The 23,168-nt window shown below is 46.2% G+C and overlaps 1 protein-coding gene across 1 annotated transcript in view; it reads right to left on the reverse strand.

Moving 5' to 3' along the window:
• Positions 1 to 23,168, reverse strand: part of LOC122926721 (tubby protein-like) — a 65,673-nt gene that overhangs the window by 27,058 nt on the left and 15,447 nt on the right. The window contains exons 3-6 of the mRNA XM_044278191.1: positions 18,582 to 18,630; positions 17,456 to 17,606; positions 17,176 to 17,289; positions 16,958 to 17,071 (exon numbers count right to left, since the gene is read on the reverse strand). Of these exons, the coding sequence (XP_044134126.1) occupies positions 16,958 to 17,071; positions 17,176 to 17,289; positions 17,456 to 17,606; positions 18,582 to 18,630 (428 nt within the window). The remainder of the gene's footprint in view (positions 1 to 16,957; positions 17,072 to 17,175; positions 17,290 to 17,455; positions 17,607 to 18,581; positions 18,631 to 23,168) is intronic.

The following is a 23,168-nucleotide window of genomic DNA, read 5'->3' on the forward strand; positions in this document are numbered from 1 at the left end:
GGCGGGGCGACGCCCCAAAGCCCCACTGGTAACGCTGCCCATAATTGAAGAGCCTTTCAGGAGGGTGGCTGTGGATCTAATTGGACCGCTGTCCATTCCCAGCAGCTCCGGGAAACGCTTCATATTGACGGTAGTAGACTATGCCACCCGGTACCCAGAGGCGGTAGCCTTGTCATCCATTCGGGCCGACAAGGTGGCTACTGCTTTGCTGGAGATTTTCTCCAGAGTGGGCTTTCCCCAGGAAATGCTCACCGACCGGGGGACCCAGTTCATGTCGCAATTGATGGAGTCCCTCTGTAGGCAAACACAGGTGCAACATCTGGTGACCAGCCCGTACCACCCACAGACAAACGGCCTGTGTGAACGATTTAATGGCACCTTAAAGCAGATGCTTAGGATGTTGGTTGACTCCCACGGGCGTGACTGGGAGCGGTACCTCCCACATCTGCTGTTTGCTTACCGAGAGGTCCCACAGGCCTCCACGGGGTTCTCCCCCTTCGAGCTCCTGTACGGGCGACGTGTGCGGGGGCCCCTGGCTCTGGTGAAAGAGGCCTGGGAGGGAGAGGTAGTCACCCCTGGAGTGTCGGTCGTCGAGTATGTCATGCGCTTCCGGAACAAGATGCAGGCCTTGTCGCAGCTGGTGCACGATAATATGGAGCGGGCCCAGGCCGACCAGAAGCGATGGTATGACCAGAACGCTTGTGAGAGGACCTACCAGGTGGGTCAGAAGGTATGGGTACTGGTCCCCGTACCTCAGGACAAGCTTCAGGCGGCCTGGGAAGGCCCGTACCTCGTGCATCAGCGCCTCAATGCCGTGACGTACCTGGTCACCCTGGACCACGCCCGAGGAAGGCGGAAGGCCTTCCACGTGAACATGATGAAGGCCCATCATGAGAGGGGGGAATGTGCCCTCCCTGTCTGCAACCTCCCCGAGGAGGGGGAGGAGGAAACCCTCCTGGACATGCTCACCCAGGTGAAGGCGGGTGGGTCCATCGAGGATTTGGAGGTGGGCCAACAGCTCTTGACGGACCAACGGTCCCAGCTGTGGGCCACCCTTCACCCCTTCCGGGAATTGTTCAGCAACAAGCCCGGAAGGACAGAGTTGGCTGTCCATCACGTGGACACTAGGGATCACCCCCCAATCCGGCGTTCAGCATATCGGGATTCCTTGGAGGTGCAGCAGCACATGCGCCAGGAGATCGACGAGATGCTGAAGCTGGGGGTCATCCAGGCATCCAACAGCGCTTGGGCCTCGCCTGTGGTCCTCGTCCCAAAGAAGGACCGGACCACCCGGTTCTGCGTGGACTACAGGGGACTCAACGCTGTCTCGGTCACCGATGCGTACCCTATGCCACGCATCGATGACCTGCTCGATCAGTTGGCCGGGGCCCAGTACCTGACCATCATGGATCTGAGCCGGGGGTACTGGCAGATTCCCCTGACCCCGGAGGCGCGGGAACGCTCTGCCTTCATCACCCCCTTTGGATTGTACGAATCCACAGTGATGCCGTTTGGCATGAAGAATGCCCCTGCCACTTTTCAGCGGATGGTCAACACGCTGCTTAAGGGACTCGAAAAGTACGCGGCCGCGTACCTGGATGACATTGCCGTTTTCAGTCCCACCTGGGAGGATCACCTGCAGCACCTGACGCAGGTGCTGGGGCGGATCCACCAGGCAGGCTTGACCATCAAGCCGGAAAAGTGCCAGCTGGGCATGAGCGAGGTCCACTACCTGGGGCACCGGGTAGGTGGGGGGACCCTTAAGCCAGAGCCCGGGAAAGTGGATGCTATCGCATCCTGGCCCACCCCCAGGACCAAGAAACAGGTGATGTCCTTCCTGGGCACCGCAGGGTACTATAGGAGGTTCGTTCCCCACTATAGTAGCCTGGCGAAGCCCTTGACGGATCTCACCAAGAAGAAGCTGCCCTCCGCAGTCGATTGGACGAACGACTGCGAGACGGCCTTCCGAGCGCTGAAGGCCGCCCTCTCGAGCTTCCCTGTACTACAGGCGGCCGACTTCACGCTGCCGTTTATAGTGCAGACTGACGCCAGTGATTTTGGCCTCGGTGCCGTACTCAGCCAGGTTGACACTACGGGCCAGGAACACCCTGTTCTGTACCTGAGTCGGAAGCTCCTGCCGAGGGAGGTGGCGTACTCCACAATGGAGAAGGAGTGCCTGGCAATTGTCTGGGCACTGCAACGGTTGCAGCCGTATTTATACGGGCGCCGCTTCACGGTGGAGACCGACCACAACCCCCTCAGTTGGTTAAACACCGTATCCGGGACGAATGGGAGGCTGCTACGCTGGAGCCTAGCTCTCCAGCAGTATCACTTGACCATTCGCCACAAAAGGGGCCGTGACCACGGGAACGCCGATGGGCTATCCCGACAAGGAGAGGGGGCGGATGGGCGCACGGGGGAGCACAGGAATGTGCTGCCCCCTGGCGCCCTCTAAAAGGGGGAGGTGTGAGGAATATGGATTAATATTTACTGTCAGCCATGTCCTCACACCCCCCATTTGCTGACAGGATTTCCCTGCTTCAAAGCCCCCAGCTCTGATTGTAATTCTGTGTACATGCCAAATAAGTTTCCCCCCCCCCCCCCCCCAGCCAACTGAGTGTCAGTTGGCCAGGAAGACACCCCTCAGGGGGTCCAAGCTTCAAGGAGAAGTTCACACCTCTGTGCAGCAGTTGGGAGCCACCTGAATCTGCAGGAAAAAAAACCAGCAGGGGGTATCTGCTTTGGCCTGGATCAATGAGATTCCCTAGACATATTGGCACCTACCTCTCATAAGGAATTATGAATCACCTGGCCATCGCAGGCGCAAACCGGATACATATTTGTGTCCCGGTGGCCACGAGGTACGGTCCCATGGTCTTTGTTTACTCGTACCCAGTCGGGGTAGGGAGATACCCATATCTCCCCATAGAAGCCACCTACCGGTACCAGGTTTGGGCTCTAATTGTAGCCGGAACCCAGGCCGGTCCATTAGTCCCAGAACCATCTCCCTGTGACCCTCTGGTCTGGAGCTATGACCCCTAAAGGGTTTTGTGGGTCATTCACAGTCAGCCCAGAAGAGGGGGAGTTGACCCCTCCCTCAGGGAGGGGATGGACCAGCTACAGGTTAAAAGCCTGGTGCCAGCAAGTAGGCGGCGTCTTTTTCTGAAGAGGGGTCACATGCTACACATGTGTTTAGAGGGACCCAGGAAATAGCAGGAGATCACAGCCCCTCGTGTGGCCTCCGGTTCAGGACATCGCCAAGGAACTTTCATCATACTTGGTAACTTACTTTCACCCTGCTTAATCCTATTGTAACCATATACCCTGTAATCTGTAACCTCAGACCACTGTATATATATTGTCTGTGTATAGTGTGTTATATCTAGTGTGCTCTTATAGCGATTAAATCTATAATTTAATCTTGTGCTATCTTGTATCTCGATCACGAATCCCCACGTCCGTGTTTTGGCCTAGTTATAAGCTACCGCGGGTTGGTTTCTGACCCTATATAATCCCGTTAGCGGACCGGGCTTATATCAAACGAGAAACTGGTGGCAGTTACCCGGGCTGAGTGTGGGCTGTTTTTACTGCGGCAGTGAAAAGGCCCTTCCAGCTTGTTGCCTCTCTGTGCCCGCGTGGACAGGAGGTGTGTGTGTAAACTATACCAGCCTGACCTTACGTGCTCCTCTGGAGGGCGTAACTTCACGTTTTTGGTAAACCCCGTGATCATACCAGGTCTCGTGAGCTCGACGTGGTTGACGTCAGCGGACACGAGGGGTGGTATTCATCACAAAAGGTATTTGGGATGTGGAAACATCACACAGGAGATATCCCGCAGGTAATGTCAATGCTGTCACCAGCGGCTAATGAAAAATTACAGAGAATGTCACAGGTATTTGGGATGAGGGAACGTTATATAGGAGAGGTACCACCGGTAATGTCACTGTCCGCAGCGTGTATGCAAAAAAGTACACTGTCACAGAAAATTTTTTGAAGCGCATACGTTACACTGCAGATGTGGCCCTGGTAATGTCACTGTGAGAAACGGACACCCTCTATTGACAAAGTACACTGTATGTCACAGATATTTTTTGGATGCGCACACTTTACACAGGAGATGTGGCACAGCTAATGTCACTGTCCGCAGCGGACACCGTCTACGGAAAAAGTAAACTGGATATCAGATATTTTTGGATGCGCACACTTTACACTGGAGATATGACGCAGCTAATGTCACTGTCCACAGCGGAAAAAGTACACTGGATGTCAGATATTTTTGGATGCACACACTTTACACTGGAGATGTGGCGCAGCTAATGTCACTGTCCGCAGTGGACACCGTCTACAGAAAAAGTACACTGGATATCAGATATTTTTTGGATGCGTACACTTTACACTGAACATGTGTCGCAGCTAATGTCATTATCCACAGCGGACACCGTCTATGGAAAAAGGACACTGAATGTCACAGATATTTTTTGGATGCGCATTGCGCACACTTTACACTATAGATGTGGCGCAGCTAATGTCGCTGTCTGCAGCGGCCTAACTATTGTACGCTATTTAGCGCAGGATGCGCTAAAAATATATATTGCTGCCACACAAAATAGTCCTTAGAAGGACTTTTGGGACTGTAAAGTTTTAGCTATTTAGCACAGTTTGCAGTAAAAAAAAGATATTGCTGCTGCCACACACAATAGCCCTTAGAAAGACTTTTGGGTCTGTAAAGTTTTAGCAATTTAGTGCAGGTTGCGCTAAAAATATAGATTGCTGCTGCCATACACAATAGTCCTTAAAAGGACTTTTGGGTCTCTGAAAAGTTTTGGTGGTAAAAATATTCCTAAATCACTCCCTACACTGTCTTTCCCTTCCTCAGCACAGCTCTCCCTGACTAAGAAGGAGCCGAACATGCGTCATCGGGTGCTATATAGCCAATCATGGCTACGGCATTACAGTGAGGGTAGTACCTACCTGCACATTTATTGGCTGTGTAGCAGACAAGAATTGTGCAGGCCGGATAGTCGAGCATTGCGCTCGAACACATGCGGTATTCGGCCGAATACCGCCATGTGCTGAGCATCGAGATGTTCGAACCGAACTGGTGTTCGGCCGAGCATGCTCGATCATGACTAGTTACCTTGCCTTGGTCTGTTTTTTGCGGATCCGTTGTTCCTGAAAATGTTTCCGTATGTCATCCGTTTTTTGCGGATCCGCAAAAAACGGAAACATGTATAAATTTCACAAAGCAAATAAAGTTGTTTAGATTTCTTTGAAAAAAAAAAAAGTTAATAAGTGATTCCGCATAAAACGGATGACATATGTAATGACATACGAATGTCATCCGTTTTTTGCGGAACCATTGACTTTGTATTGTACCAGGATCCGATTTTTGCGGAAAAGAATAGGACAAGTTTTATATTTAATCGGACATGCGGAACGGAACAACGGAAACGGACAGCACACATTGTGTTGTCCGATTTTTTTCAGGACCCATTGAAAATGAATGGGTCCAGATCTGGTCCTGATCTGTTTCTGAATGGCTACCATGGCTGCCGGGATGCTAAAGTCCTGGCAGCCATGGTAAAGTGTAGTGGGTAGAGGGGGAGCAGTATACTTACCATCCGTGAGGCTCCCAGGGCGCTCCAGAGTGACGCCAGGGCGCCCCAGGCGCATGGATCACGTGATCGCATGGCACGTCATCCATGCGCATGGGGCGCTCTGACGTCATTCTGGAGAGCCCCGGGAGCCGCACGGACTGTAAGTATACCGCTCCCCCGCTCCCCACTACTACTATGGCAACCAGGACTTTAATAGCGTCCTGGCTGCCATAGTAACACTGAACGCATTTTGAAGACGGATCCGTCTTAAAATGCTTTCAGTTCACTTGCGTTTTTCCGGATCCGGAGTGTAATTCCGGCAAGTGAAGTACACGCCGGATCCGGACAACGCAAGTGTGAAAGAGGCCTTATCGTATATTTATTCATATACTAAATATATTTATTCACGTAGCCTGCGTAAGCTTATTCATTCTCAAATCTTTCAAATTCACTTTATGTTACAAATACCATAAGAGTAGTGATGATCAAGCACCAAAGTATACGGGTGTTCGGCCCGAACACATTGCTATATTCGTGTGCTCAGCTGGAAGTCAATGGGAGACAGACAACCAGGCACCCCCTGCTCTGAAGAGGGGACGGTGCCTGGTCCATTGGAAAAGGTCACAAAGTGACAGAAACAGCACCGAAATGGATCGGGAACACCATGGGGACGATGTCTGGATGCATCTTGGACTCCCAGGTCACTGCTGGAAACCATGTTGTCCGAGTTGTACGCCAATTTTACAGACTGACAAAAATACGCACAAAACCCCCCCAAAAAAATCAATTTTACATGAAAAATTGTTAGGAAACATTCTTTCCTGTATATTCAATTGTATATAAAGTGCAAGTGCTGCAAAAAATTACAAGCAAGAGGCACTCCGAAACAGCCTGTATATCACATAAAGGAGGGCCTCATTCACATTGTGGTACAATTGTTTCCTGTAAAACAGTATATGCGAGGGCCTGCAGTTGAGCTGACCCTGTATAACATTATATGCGCAGTGTCCCGGTGTAAAGCTGAACTCCGCTGAGATTTTCCATAAACTGTCGGTTTGCGCATGCGCAGATTGTCAAAACTCAGGAACGCCTCCTCACGTCATTAGCAGTGCGACAGGAAGTCAGGAGGTAGGGAAATCTCACGAGGTAGGGTAGTATAACGCTACAAATAGGAGAGAGATTGTTTCACACTGGAGTAACATACTTTACACGCAAAGACAGTTATGTGCGCAGTTTAGGACACATGAGGGGACACATAGGGCCATGAGGGGGACCAGCAGAGGATGCTATATGTCTTATGCTGGCCCCCCTCATGGCCCTATGTGTCATAGCACACATCCCCTATAACAGCGTACTCCACAGATCCACCCCATAACAGTGCCATCCACAGGTCCCCCATAAGTGTCCTCCACAGATCCCCCATAACACTGTCCTCCACAGATCCCCCATAACAGCGTCCTCCACAGATCCCCCATAACAGCGTCCTCCACAGATCCCCCATAACAGCGTCCTCCACAGATCCCCCATAACAGCGTCCTCCACAGATCCCCCATAACAGCATCCTCCACAGATCCCCCATAACAGCGTCCTCCACAGATCCCCCATAACAGCGTCCTCCACAGATCCCCCATATAAGAGCATCCTCCACAGATCCCCCATATAACAGCGTCCTCCACACATCCCCCACAACACAGCGCCCTCCACAGATCCCCCACAACACAGCGCCCTCCACAGATCCCCCACAACACAGCGCCCTCCACAGATCCCCCACAACACAGCGCCCTCCACAGATCCCCCACAACACAGCGCCATCCACAGATCCCCCACAACACAGCGCCAATTACAGAACTACCTAACACCTTGTAATAGACTGGCATACATCCTGCATATCAGATATTTACATTACAATTCATAACAGTAGCAAAATTAGTTATGACGTAGCAAGGAAAAAAATTTAATGGTTGGGGGTCACCACAACATGAGGAACTGTATTAAGGGGTCACGGCTTTAGAAAGTTTGAGAACCACTGCTCTAAAACATTAGGGACGAGGGCCTGCTGGTGAGCTGATGCTCTAAAACATTATATGCTAGTGCCTAACAGGTGATGTTTGGTGTGAATAAACAGGATCGAGCAGCGGTGCCCTTAATGGAGTGGGTTCAATCTCCTCAATGTAAAATGAAAGTTTGGGAACGGGAACCGCGCTATATATTAACAGTTAATGAAAGTAGTTGGAAAAAAAGAACCATAAATATACTCAGCCGAGCTTCTACTCAGCTGCCGGCAGTGTCAATCACAGGTCCGTGCTTCACATAGAATGAGCCTGCTATCCACCTCCAGCCAGCCGTTTGATCTCCCCTTTGAATCACCAGCCGTGCACACCAAACCGGATCAGGATTACCTTCACAAGAAGCATAAACATATGGTGCAATACCCTCTATATTTCGTGGTAATCAACTTTTATTATACTCACATATTCCAAATTTTCACATGCATATATGATTGCCCGACCCGGGTTTCGCTGTTAGCTTCGTCAGGGGCTGCGGTAACAAACACCGCCAAAGTCCATAAATATATAGCAACCTTTTGCCCCGGAACAGAAACGGACTTCCGTCGTTCCGTGACAGGTCAAACATTTGCATGCTTAAAACATATACAAAGTATTCAAAATACATAACACACATTATTTCCTTGCATGAAATTGTATAAAACCATATCAAGATTCCATATCATTAAAATATAAATATAATAAATATTTAAAAAGTTCATATAAAATTTGTATAAAAATCCAGACAGCATATATTTAAATAAATTACACCATACATACAGATTTTATATATCTCAATATTGAATGGGATATAAAATCTGTATGTATGGTGTAATTTATTTAAATATATGCTGTCTGGATTTTTATACAAATTTTATATGAACTTTTTAAATATTTATTATATTTATATTTTAATGATATGGAATCTTGATATGGTTTTATACAATTTCATGCAAGGAAATAATGTGTGTTATGTATTTTGAATACTTTGTATATGTTTTAAGCATGCAAATGTTTGACCTGTCACGGAACGACGGAAGTCCGTTTCTGTTCCGGGGCAAAAGGTTGCTATATATTTATGGACTTTGGCGGTGTTTGTTACCGCAGCCCCTGACGAAGCTAACAGCGAAACCCGGGTCGGGCAATCATATATGCATGTGAAAATTTGGAATATGTGAGTATAATAAAAGTTGATTACCACGAAATATAGAGGGTATTGCACCATATGTTTATGCTTCTTGTGAAGGTAATCCTGATCCGGTTTGGTGTGCACGGCTGGTGATTCAAAGGGGAGATCAAACGGCTGGCTGGAGGTGGATAGCAGGCTCATTCTATGTGAAGCACGGACCTGTGATTGACACTGCCGGCAGCTGAGTAGAAGCTCGGCTGAGTATATTTATGGTTCTTTTTTTCCAACTACTTTCATTAACTGTTAATATATAGCGCGGTTCCCGTTCCCAAACTTTCATATGCTAGTGCCTGCAGGTGAGCAGACGCTGTAAAACATTATATGTGAGTGCCTGCAGGTGAGCTGACGCTCTAAAACATTATATACGAGTGCATGCTATTCAGCTGACCCTATAAAAAAAAATTGTGTTGAGGGCCTGCAGTTGAGCTAACCCTATTAAAAAAATTAGAGTGGAGGGAATATATGCAATCTGGATGAGGAGGAGGAGAAAACAAGATTCAACTATATACTCTTTTTTTGTGGTGGAAAAGGTGCATGGGAATACAGTACAGTAGATTGAAAATGCCTTTATGTTCATCATCAGCTCAGCTTTCCTCTGGTGGAGTTGAGAAGTCAGGGGCAATCCAGGCATTTTTATCAGAGTCTACCTGTCAGCTTTGCCAGTGGACAGTTATAATGCCACCAGCAGCACTAAATACATGCTCAGACAAAACGCTGGCGACAGGGCAGGCCAACAACTCTAATGCCTCATTCACACATCAGTGTTCGGTCAGTGATTTCCATCAGTGATTTGTGAGCCAAAACCAGGTGCGGCTCTAAACACAGAACAGGAGCAGATCTTTCCCTTCTACCTCATGTCTGTGGAGGCTCCACTTCTGGTTTTGGCTCACAAATCACTGATGGAAATCACTGACCAAACACTGAAGTGTGAATGAGGCCTAAGGCATAGAGCGCAAGTTTGTGCCATGTGTCCAGCTTGGACACCAAGTAGTTGTAAGGCAGTGAGGGATCATTTAGGACGCTGACTCGGTCTGCTAAGTATTTCTTCACCATCTTCCAAAACTTTTCCCTCCTTGTACCACTAGGCTGCGCTTCAGGGTGAGGTTGCTAGTGGAGTGTCATGAAAGTGTCCCATGCCTTGGAGAGTGTTGCCCTGCCTTTGTTGGAACTGCTGTGTGTTCCCCTTGTCTCCCTTCCTCGTTTGCCTAAGGAAGTACGGACTCTGCCGCCAGCATTGTCAGATGGAAAATTTTGAAGCAATCTCTCAACAAGTACCTTCTGGTTTTGTACCATTTTCCTCTCCACCACAGGAATGAGAGATGAGAAGTTCTCTTTGTAGCGGGGGTCGAGAAGGGTGAACACCCAGTAATCCGTGTTATCTAAGTGCGTATAACGCGAGGGTCACTGGAAAGGCAGCCTAACAGGAAGTCAGGCATGTGTGCCAGAGTACCAACAGGCAAGACGTTGATATCGACATCAGGATGACTCTCCATCTCCTCCTCCTCCTCTTCTACCCATCCACACTGAACAGATGGAATTGAAGTTCAATGGGTACTACCCTCTGTAGCAGAAGCAACTGTCTCCAGATCCTCCTCCTCCTACTCTTCATTGTCCAATTCGCGCTGAGAAGACGAACTGAAGGTGGGCTGGCTATCACCCTGTGTAATGTCCTCCCCCATTTCCTCGTATGTCAAATTCAGAGCGTCGTCCTTAATTGTGAGCAGCGATCGTTTGGGTAGACACAGCAGTGGGATGGCTACACTGATAATAGCATTATCGCCACTAACCATCTATGTGGATTCATCAAAGTTTTTTAAAACCTCACAGAGGTCTGATATCAGTGCCCACTTTTCGCTTGTGAATAGTGGCAGTTGACTCGAAAGGCGACAACCATGTTGCAGCTGGTATTCCACAACTGCCATCTGCTGCTCAAAAAGCCTGGCCAACATGTGGAGCGTAGAGTTCCAGCGCGTGCTCATGTCGCACAACAGTCGGTGAGCTGGAAGCCGCAGACGCAGCGTTGACAGCCCGGCTGAAGCTGTGGACAACTTGTGGAAATGGGCACACACCCGGCGCGCCTTCACTAGTAGCTCTGGCAAATTGGGGTAGGTTTTGATAAACCGCTAAACCACTAAGTTTAAGACGTGGGCTAGGCATGGGATGTGTGTCAGGTTGCCGAGCTCCAAAGCCACCACCAAGTTACAGCCATTGTCAGACACAACCATGCCTGGTTGTAGGTTGAGTGGCGAGAGCCACAGCTTGGTCTGGTCCCTTATACCTTGCCACAGCTCTGCAGCTGTGTGATGTTTGTCCCCTAAACAGATCAACTTCAGCACGGCCTGTTGACGCTTACCCACAGCAGTGCTACACTGCTTCCAGCTAGCGACTGATGGCTGACTGCTGCTGGAGGTGGAAGTGGAGGAGGAGGTGGCGGAGGAGGAGAAGAAGAAGTGGGGGTTGGAGCTCCCAGCCTCCACAACATTCACCCAGTCTGCGGTCAGGGAAATATAGCGTCCCTGGCCACCAGCACTTGTCAATGTGTCCGTGCTTAAGTGGACCTTCCCAGTAACTGCGTTGGTCAGGTCACGGTTGATGTTCTGGGACACATGCTAGTGTACGGCGGGCACGGTACACTGTGAAAAATAGTGGCAGCTGGGGACTGCGTACCGAGGATCAGCTGCCGACATCAGGTTGCGGAAGGCCTCAGTGTCCACAAGCCTAAATGGCAACATTTCAAGGACCAGTAATTTCAAAAGTTGTGCATTTAGTGCTATGGCCTGTGGGTGGGTATTTGTGCTTGCGTTCAAATGACTTTGTTATGGACATTTGGACGCTGCGCTGGGACAGGGAAGTGGATGTTGTTGCTGATGGTTTATGCAAAGGTCCAGGTGCAGAGCCAAGTTGCTAGTGTTCACGCCCCGGCTCATTTTGGTATGGCACAGGTTGCAAACTACCACTCTTTTGTCGTCTGCACTTTCATAAAAAAAGCGCCATACTGCGGAACACCTGCCCCTTGGCAAGGTAGATTTACACAAAGGGGTGCTCGTGTAAGAGTTGTAGGCCTGTTTGGTTTGGGCCAACTTCTCCCTTTTGCAACCCCACTGCCTCTTCCAGCCTGTTGTGGTGCTGCGGATCCCTCCCCCTCTGTACTGCTGTCCTCGCCCGGCTTTTCACCTTCCCATGTTGGGTCAATGACCTCATCGTCAACCACCTCCTCTTCCACTTCCTCACTCTGCTCATCCTCCTGACTTGACCTAACCACAACCTCAGTGATTGACAAATGTGAGGGCCAAATGTAATAGTGGCGCTGGAAAGAACTCCTCGGAATATCCGAGTGTGGGATCACTCGTTTGACAAGCCTCTCCATGGTGGGAGGAAGAATGATCAGAGTTAGGATTCGGTTGACCAGACACTTGGCTACAGAGACTGGACTTGGTGGAAGATAGGGTTGTGCTTAACCGACTGGAAGCGTTATCTTCAGCAATCCAACCGACCAACTGTTCGCACTGGTCCGACTTGGACAGTGTTATTCTGCGCCGCCCAGCTAAGTTAGACATGAAGCTGGGTATGGTGGATTTTTTTTCTGGTGCCCTGGCAGCAGGCACAGTTTCATTGCGCCCAGGGCCACGGCCTCTGCGTGCACCATCAGCATCACGCCCACTTCCCCGTCCCTTAGTGCTCGCCTTCTTCATATTAATGGTTTTGGCACTAGATGTGGCACAGATTTTTTTACTGTACAGTCGTGGCCAAAAGTTTTGAGAATTGCATAAATATTGGAAATTGGAAAAGTTGCTGCTTAAGTTTTTATAATAGCAATTTGCATATACTCCAGAATGTTATGAAGAGTGATCAGATGAATTGCATGGTCCTTCTATGCCATGAAAATTAACTTAATCCCCAAAAAAACTTTCCACTGCATTTCATTGCTGTCATTAAAGGACCTGCTGAGATCATTTCAGTAATCGTCTTGTTAACTCAGGTGAGAATGTTGACGAGCACAAGGCTGGAGATCATTATGTCAGGCTGATTGGGTTAAAATGGCAGACTTGACCTGTTAAAAGGAGAATGATGCTTGAAATCATTGTTCTTCCATTGTTAACCATGGTGACCTGCAAAGAAATGCGTGCAGTCATCATTGCGTTGCATAAAAATGGCTTCACAAGCAAGGATATTGTGGCTACTAAGATTGCACCTCAATCAACAATTTATAGGATCATCAAGAACTTCAAGGAAAGAGGTTCAATTCTTGTTAAGAAGGCTTCAGGGCGTCCAAGAAAGTCCAGCAAGCTCCAGGATCGTCTCCTAAAGAGGATTCAGCTGTGGGATCGGAGTGCCACCAGTGCAGAGCTTGCTCAGGATTGGCAGCAGGCAGGTGTGAGCGCATCTGCATGCACAGTGAGGCGAAGACTTTTGGATGATGGCCTGGTGTCAAGAAGGGCAGCAAAGAAGCCACTTCTCTAAAAAAAAAAAAAACATCAGGGACAGATTGATCTTCGGCAGAAAATATGGTGAATGGACTGCTGAGGACTGGGGCAAAGTCATATTCTCCGATGAAGCCTCTTTCCGATTGTTTGGGGCATCAGGAAAAAGGCTTGTCCGTAGAAGAAAAGGTGAGTGCTACCATCAGTCCTGTTTAATGCCAACAGTAAAGCATCCTGAGACCATTCATGTGTGGGGTTGCTTCTCATCCAAGGGAGTGGGCTCACTGACAATGTTGCCCAAAAACACAGCCATGAATAAAGAATGGTACCAATACACCCTCCAACAGCAACTTCTTCCAACAATCCAACAACAGTTTGGTGAAGAACAATGCATTTTCCATCACGATGGAGCACCTCGCCATAGGTCAAAAGTGATAACTAAGTGGCTCGGGGACCAAAATGTTGACATTTTGGGTTCATGGCCTGGAAACTCCCCAGATCTTAATCCTATTGAGAACTTGTGGTCAATCCTTAAGAGGCAGGTGGACAAACAAAAACCCACTAATTCTGACAAACTCCAAGAAGAAACTCCAAGAAGATTATGAAAGAATGGGTTGCTATCAGTCAGGAATTGGCCCAGAAGTTGATTGAGAGCATGCCCAGTCGAATTGCAGAGGTCCTGAAAAAGAAGGGCCAACACTGCAAATACTGACTCTTTGCATAAATGTCATGTAATTGTCGATAAAAGCCTTTGAAACGTATGAAGTGCATGTAATTATATTTTACTACATCACAGAAACAACTGAAAGAAAGATCTAAAAGCAGTTTAGCAGCAAACTTTGTGAAAAGTAATATTTATGTCATTCTCAAAACTTTTGGCCAGGACTGTATGCTAAAGACACAGTTTTCGGATGAAGGACAGTATATTTCACAGAACACCACAGAATATGGACACAATTTTAGGCCCAGATTATTGGAATCTGCAGTACAGACAATGTTTTCTGATGTAGTTTATATTTATATTTATATTTTTTCTGTATTTTAAAATTTTCCTTATATATGGGCCTGACAACCACACAAGGTGTTGAATCACAGATCACGAAATTCACGGATTACACAGTTGACAGCAAAACTGTGGATAGATTATGGGAGAAAAATTGTTTTCTGTATTATAATTTTTCCCTATTTCTGGGCCTGACAACCACACAAGGTGTTGAAGCGCAGATCACACAATTCAGAGATTACACCGTTGACAGCAAAAATGTAGGTAGAGTATGGGAAAAAAATTATTGTTTTCACTAATATTCTTCCTATCTCTGCCCCTGACACACAGAAGGTATTGCAGCACAGATGTCACAAGTCACTGCAGACACCTTCTATATAGCAAAAGAATCGCAATTTTGCAAAGTATACAAAAAAAAATCGAGTACTGCTTTGCACAATTAAATTGCTGCCACCACACACAATAGTCCTTAAAAGGACTTTTGGGTCTTTGAAACGTTATTCACTGGAATATATTGCGATCACAATCTCACTACACTATCTGTCCCTTCCTAAGCGCAGCTCTCACTGACTAGCAATGAGCCGAACCCGCATCATCGGGAACTATATAGCACCCGATGACGCGTTCTGGCCAGGCAATCACTGTAATGGCAGTAGCCAACATGGCTACTGGCATTACAGTGATGGCAGTACTTACCTGCACGTTTATTGGCTGCTTAGCAGCCGCGAAACGTGCGGGGAGGAGACTCGAGCATGGCGCTCGAGCACATGTGGTACTCGGCCAAGTACCTCCATATACCGAGCATCAAGATGCTCGAGCTGAACAGGTATTCGGCCGAGAATGTTCGCTCATCACTACATAAGAGGCATCTCACTGCTGGGTCACATGCTGTTTAGGGACACGTCAACACTGACACCAGTCATAGGACACAGCAGTGCACATGACCCTGTCCAGAAGTTTACAGGACGAGAACCGGAACACCGCTGAAGAAGCCAGGAAGCTGGAATGGAGTGGCGGGGGAGCAGGTGAGTATGAGTTTTTCAACAGCTACAGCAAGCTGCACGGAGTCTGTTAAAAAAAAGTCCCCAAAGCTGGACAACCCCTTTAAATAGAAATGTCAGAAGATCTGAAAGATCAGTTTTAAAGGGAATTTGTCACACCTTGCATATAAGAAGAAATCTGTCAATCACCCGTGGAGTGGGGAGAGCCAGGAGCTCATGAATATGAGGAGTTCTAAGCTCATGACGTTTACTTAGCAGACTCCAGAAGTGTTCAATACTGATTTTACCAAAATGACGGTCAATCCAAGAAAGTGACTCCCTGTCTTAATCAGGGTCTTGGTTACAATTTTATGCTTTGCTCAGATAAAGCAGCATAAAACTGGTGACAGATTCTCTGTAATTGTTCGAAACAGTATAAGAATAGTATACGAAGTATAAGAAGATTTTCTAACACATAAAAGGATTTTCTAACATGTTTCAATACTTGCAGTAACAAATACCAAAAAAACTGATAATATCTATTGTATTATTTTTTATCTGTCTACCACAACTTTCAACATTAGCATATACTCAAGTAAAAGGAATTACATAGAAAGATAACTAAGGCCTCTTTCACACTTGCGTTGTCCGGATCCGGCGTGTACTCCACTTGCCGGAATTACACGCCGGATCCGGAAAAACGCAAGTGAACTGAATGCATTTGAAGACGGATCCGTCTTCAAAATGCTTTCAGTGTTACTATGGCAGCCAGGACGCTATTAAAGTCCTGGTTGCCATAGTAGTAGTGGGGAGCGGGGGAGCGGTATACTTACAGTCCGTGCGGCTCCTGGGGCGCTCCAGAATGACGTCAGAACGCCCCATGGATGACGTGCCATGCGATCACGTGATCCATGCGCTTGGGGCGCCCTGACGTCACTCTGAAGCGCCCCGGGAGCCGCACGGACGGTAAGTATACCGCTCCCCCGCTCCCCACTACACTTTACCATGGCTGCCAGGACTTTAGCATCCTGGCAGCCATGGTAACCATTCAGAAAAAGCTAAACGTCGGATCCGGCAATGCGCCGAAACAACGTTTAGCTTAAGGCCGGATCCGGATCAATGCCTTTCAATGGGCATTAATTCCGGATCCGGCCTTGCGGCAAGTCTTCAGGATTTTTGGCCGGAGCAAAAAGCGCAGCATGCTGCGGTATTTTCTCCGGCCAAAAAACGTTCCGGTCCGGAACTGAAGACATCCTGATGCATCCTGAACGGATTTCTCTCCATTCAGAATGCATTAGGATAAAACTGATCAGGATTCTTCCGGCATAGAGCCCCGACGACGGAACTCTATGCCGGAAAAAAAGAACGCAGGTGTGAAAGAGCCCTAAAATGATTGCAATGATGTTCATAGTTGGTGGAGGGGGATACCAAAGCAAAGCTTCCATTAACCATGCAAGTTTTCTTGCACAATTAGCCAGTTTGAAATATAATAGTACCTGGCGTGGAGAGAAGTCTATTACACAAACTTGAAAGCTAAACTCATTAATAATTTACCTCTAATGTTAATGAAAACTTATGGGATAACACCAGAGCTGAGAACCAAAAAACTGCAAACTATTAGTTGTATGGCAGCCAAACATCAAATACATAACCTGTTAATGAACATCAGCATACACTATGACGATCATTTCTGAGGGTTATAGAGTTACTTTTGATACATACCCGCCTTGGTCTTGGTCTTCTGCTTTGGTTTGGCTTGGACTTGTTCTTTCTTTCTAGTTAGGGGTCTGGTGTCTTCAAGTATCATCTCTTCCAAATCATCATCAGAAATCTCAGCTAGAAGAAAAAGAAGAAATGCTTTAGGTGTTTGGCACTGAAATGATAATGGGAATAAAATTTGGACTGATCAAAACCAAAATAAATGTGGTTGCATAGTATACCTCCATGGTGTTCCATCTTCTTCTCTATCTTGGGATCAACCTTCATATTCTTTGTGCAGGTCTTTGGACTGGGACTTGCATGTATTCCATCTAATATGGTGGGATTGGTAATCCCTGAGAGTTTTTGTGATAAAATTAAAAATAAAACAGAAATAGGATTAGAAATATAAAAATCAGCTCTCTATGAAATGAAAAAATGAGCATACAAATTGGTGAATTATATGCCAAGTAATGCTACATTTTTTCAGTAAGTGTATAATTTATATTTTACTTTCTATACCTGAATATATGCTGGACACAGTGCATGACTCCACCAGTAGTACTTCCTCAGGCTTTGGAGACCTCCATGGCTTCATTTTCATATCTGGATTGGCTTGAAGCATTAGAGGATCCAGGCGTTTCCTTCTCTGTTTCTTCTCATGAATATTTCGCTTGCAAGAAAACTTCATGTAAATTTCTTATGTTTTTTATATTTGTATAAATGTAATCTGACATTAAGATTGTCCACCAGCCCCTCTCTGCTGCCGGCAGGAACAGCCACCACTATGCTCACCTTATACACGACTCCAGTGCTTCAGTGGTCTTTGCCTGCCGGCATGTATCTGCTCCTTCCCAGCAGGCAGGGTCGCTGGAGAGGAGCTACTCCATCCACTCCACTGTGGCTGTGGCTTGATCCTATACCTGTAGCTCCTGCCTAAATCCCGCATTTTACCCGCTGCTGTCTGACTCAACTACTGCTCGACCCTCATACTGCTGCTGTGCTGCTTGCCCAAACCTTTGCCTGATTATTGGATTGAATATATTCTGCCTGTCCTGACCCCGGCTTGGCCACAGACTATGGTTTTGCCTGATCCCTTGGTACCTGGCTCCAATGTCTCTTGAACTGTGGGTGAATGGTCGCTGAAAAGAGACTTCAAGAGGTAGTAGCCTGGTGGTTCCCCTGCAGGGGAGTCCAGATATTTGTACAGGGGTTAAATGGTGGCCACTAAAATAACACCCTTAGAAGTAGCCCCAAGCCAAATCTATTCAGTGATACAGTGGATCTACAACTGTTTCTGTAACAGTGTGTATTCATGTAAAGCTATGTAAATGATTCTTTTGTTTTCTAGACACTTCTACAGTAAATTATGCATCTTCATCACCTTCAGTACAAACCAAGTTCTGCTAACAAACCATGTTTGGACTGGCCAACTTGGGGACCTGGGTATCTTTTAGTTTGCCCAGTTGCTGCATAATATTATAGCCTAGAAGGGATCACACTGAATGAAGATAATAAAGCAGAACACTGGTTGCACCACTTTTGGACATATAACAGTCTATAACAGGAGAATGGGACTAATTCCTCTGTAAGTCCGCCAATAGTCCTACACTGGTCCAAACACATATACATGACAATTATATTTTACCTGCATTTCCAATTTTTGTTGATATATGCCATGTCCATCATCTTGTAATCTACAGCATCAGAGAAAAAATACTGTTCAGAATATATATTATTTGCATTAATTGTTCCCCTTGCAAGTTGTAAGAGACATTCATAAGTTAAAAGCTGGTTGCTTGGATTAAGAGGCTAGATTTAAAGGGAATCTGTCACATTGAACATGGTGTTTGAGCAGCAGGCAATAGATCAGGAGGAGATGAGCAGATTGATGTATAGTTTTGAAGGAAAAGAAAAAGTATAACTTGTATTTCATTCATTTAATTTTCTGCTCATTCTGGACTTTAAAGTCAAGGAGGCGGTCCTATCAGTGATTGACAGCTATCTCTGTATACACAGTCATAGAGGGAAGACTGTCAATCACTGATAGAACCATCTCCTTGACTCCCAGAATGAACACGGATTTAAATGAATGAATTACAAGTTATACTGAATGTTTTCTCATAAAACTATATATCCATCTGCCCAGCTCAGATACCATTTTCAATGTGACAATTGATGTGATGGCTGTAAACAGGAAGATTTACCATAGGGTCCATGCACATTGGTATAGATAAGAACTATACATGTCTGTTACTAGTGATGGATGAACATCGGCCAGGACGATTCGCGAACGCACATTCGCGCTAAAATGTTCGCCAACCGCCCCGCGCAGGCGAACTTGAAAAACCTTCAGGTCATATTTGCAGCCACCAAATACAAGCTATGAGTGCACAAATATTCCCACAACATGGACAGTGATATACCAGCGGGGGATCATTGGCCAAAATTCCCACAAAAAATATGTATTTTAAACAGAGGCCATTTTTATGCGTCTTAAAGGAAAACTCTCAAAAATGTGCCCTGCTGGAGCCTAGAAATTTTTTATTTCCTATCGGTTTGATGTATACAAATGTGCAGCACTCCACGTTTTTGTATCCTGCAGAGTCCATTAAAAAAATGCATACGTTAACGTAAAAAAAAATTCTACCATGGAACTGTATGGTGAACGGACGCCACTGTACGGCATCAGTCTGAGGCATCTGTTAATGTATAAATTTTTGGTATGCATTAAATGGATGGCAAAAATAGGATGTGAACCCAGCCCTAGTGTCAGAATAAGCACCAGTACACAGCGGAGCAGCGTGGCGGAGAGGGGAGGCCGCCATGTACTGACAGAGCGCTACCTGGTCCTGGTGGTCAGGGATGAGGACTGTGTTTCCCAAGGATCATATTCTATTGGGAAATACAGGGCACAGTATAATACACTAGAATCTATATAATATAAAGATATTAGCCCTACCCCTGAATAATAATAGAATTAGGTGATCATTCATTATATAGAAATATGTGCAGTTTATGGCATTTATTAGTGTTACATCACATGGGATTTATGATCCAGTTACATTTCAGAAGAAAATTAGTCACGTACAGTAGATTTGGCGACCGGACGTTTCAGCCTATCAAGGCCTTCCTCAGCGGTCTATTATTTAATAAGTGACTGTATATATATGTGAAACAAAATTAAGAAAGTGCATAATCAAACAAATCACTAAAAAGTTAAATAACTGAATGAAGATATATGCATAATCGACAGGAGACTACATGACATCCAAATTATAAAACTGAATGTAAATGAGAGGTTATGGTGTGGCAAGTTATGGTATAGGCAGGTGTGGTGGGAAGCTAAATCCCAGTTCCTGGTGGGGCTTCTATGGTAAAAGTATAGGAGAGATGGTAATCACCTTTATGGCTGTGTAGGGTAGACTGGACATCATCAGTAATGGTACATGAGGTCATCCGAAGGTGGCTAATATAAAAGTAATTTAACTTAGTGTGACTGCTTGTATTCAATGGCGCTGGATCACAAACACATGTCCGTGTGAGCGCTTTTTAAAAATGTATGGGATCCAGGGAGCGCTGGTCACGTGATGCGAATGTCCCACGACGCCAGCGACACTGACGTGCATTCCACCCGTGCGTCATCTGGCTCCGGTTTCCGCGTTCAGCGTTCCACGGCTCTACACAGAGGAATTTAAGGAGGGATTATACAATGTGGACATCTCGTGATGAGAGTGGCGCTAGAATGCGTTCCTCCCGGGCGCCACGTGATCCCAATCTATATGTTCTGTATACCACTGTGGTTGGCAATGAAAACTAGATAGGAGGGTTTGATTTATGTGTCTCTGGGTGTATACAGACAGTGCTTCTGCTTATATATGTTATACATGTAGGGGAAACCCATACTGGGAAGAAAACCACAAATATTGATAAAGCACTAAGCACATGAATGTATAGACTGACAGATTCCATATTGGAACAACCATATCCTACACTGAAATACCCTAAAGACATTTCCTGATTATAAGGATAGGGTGAGGGAGGGGAAAAATAGGGGAAAAAAGGGGGGGGAGGGGTAAAGAGAGGGAAGATAAGGGTGGGGGATTGTTCTCACCCTCACTAGATGTAGTAAACGTATCAACAAGTCTGGAAGAGAAATGAAGAACGTGTTAGGCTACTTTCACACTTGCGTTCGGAGCGGATCCGTCTGGTCTCTGCACAGACGGATCCGCACCTATAATGCAAACTATGCTATCCGTTCAGAACGGATCCGTCTGCATTATATTTCTGAAAAAAATCTAAGTCTAATTTTTAGTCAGATGGATCCGTCCTGACTTTGCATTGAAAGTCAATGGGGGACAGATCCGTTTGAAATTGCACCATATTGTGTCAATGTCAAACTGATCCGTCCCCATTGACTTACATTGTAAGTCTGGACGGATCCGTTTGGCTGCAAGCAGCGTTTGGGTGTTCGCATCCTGAGCGGAACGGAGGCTAATCGGAGCCATACTGATGCATTCTGAGCGGATCCGCATCCACTCAGAATGCATTGGGGCTGTACGGATCCGTTCGGGGTCACTTGTGAGAGCCTTTAAACGGAACTCACAAGCGGAACCCCGAACGCAAGTGTGAAAGTAGCCTTAGTGTCACATTATTATGAAGATAGTCTATGCATTTATGAAAAAATCACATTCACGATTAAGACCATTTGGTGACAGAGTTCCAAGTTTGCGGATCCAATAGGCTTCTCTTTGTTTTAAAAGTAAAGTCCAATTACCTCTGCATCTGGGTGGATCAGTTTGTTCCAGTATTTGAAACCGTAACTGTAAAATATGTTTTTTCTCGATAAAATGGTATGGAAAAGGCAACATCGTGTGTCCAAGTCTGATTGTGGATTTGTGTTTGCTTATAAGGTCACGGACGTGTAGAGTGGTCTCGCCCACATATGCGAGACCGCATGGGCATTTTAGTAGGCATACCACAAAACTAGAGTCACACGTAAAGAACCCTTTGATGGGATATAGTCGTCGAGTCGTGGGTGAGTGATATATTCACCTCGGATAACACTTGAACACTGTGCGCAGTGTAAACAGGGAAATGTTCCCTGCCGCTGGCTTTTAAGGGACAATTGCTTGGATAATCTAGTGAAACTTCCTATATCTGCTTTGACGAGTTTGTCCGTATTGTTTTGGGGCCTCTTATAGCACGTGAGTGGGGGTTGACGAAGCTCTTAAACAAGGGATGTGCGTATACATGGTCCTCTTCGAATGCCATCATATAGGTATTTGCATATGGGAGGGCCACATTCAACCCCATTCCTGTACCCCTCCTCTGGCTGTAATATGTATCACCAAACATAAAGAAATTCTTGGTCAATATGATCTTTAATAATTCAATGCAGAATTCTTGTTGTGTACCTTGTAATCCAGATTGTGTAATAAACCAGTCTCACAATACTCACAAAAGCATATCCCAATATAGAACAGTTTTGTCAACCCCCACTCACGTGCTGTAAGAGGCCCCAAAACAATAGGGACAAACTCGTCAAAGCAGATATAGGAAGTTTCACTAGATTATCCAAGCAAATGTTCTATTAAAGCCAGCGGCAGGGAACATTTCCCTGTTTACAGTGCGCACAGTGTTCAAGTGTTTATCCGAGGTGAATATATCACTCACCCACAAACTGGACGACTATATCCCATCACAGGGTTCTTTACGTGTGACTCTAGTTTTGTGGTATGCCTACTAAAATGCCCATGCGGTCTCGCATATGTGGGCGAGACTACTCAACACGTCCGTGCTCGCATAAGCAAACACAAATCCACAATCAGACTTGGACACACGATGTTGCCTTTTCCATACCATTTTATCGAGAAAAAACATCACATTTCGCAGTTACGGTTTCAAATACTGGAACAAACTGATCCACCCAGACGCAGCAGTAATTGGACTTTACTTTGAAAAGAAAGAGAAGCCTATTGGATCCACAAACTTGTAACTCTGTCACCAAATGGTCTTAATTGTGAATGTGATTGACTATCTTCATAATAATGTAAAACTAACACGTTCTTCATTTCTTTTCCAGACTTGTTGATATGTTAACTACATCTAGTGAGGGTGAGAACAATCCCCCACCCTTATCTTCCCTCTCTTTACCCCTCCCCCCCTTTTTTTTAACCTTATTTTTCCCCTCCCTCACCCTATCCTTATAATCAGAAAATGTATTTAGGGTATT

Source organism: Bufo gargarizans, chromosome 2 (genome assembly GCF_014858855.1).
Source record: "Bufo gargarizans isolate SCDJY-AF-19 chromosome 2, ASM1485885v1, whole genome shotgun sequence".
Taxonomy (NCBI): Eukaryota; Metazoa; Chordata; class Amphibia; order Anura; family Bufonidae; genus Bufo; species Bufo gargarizans.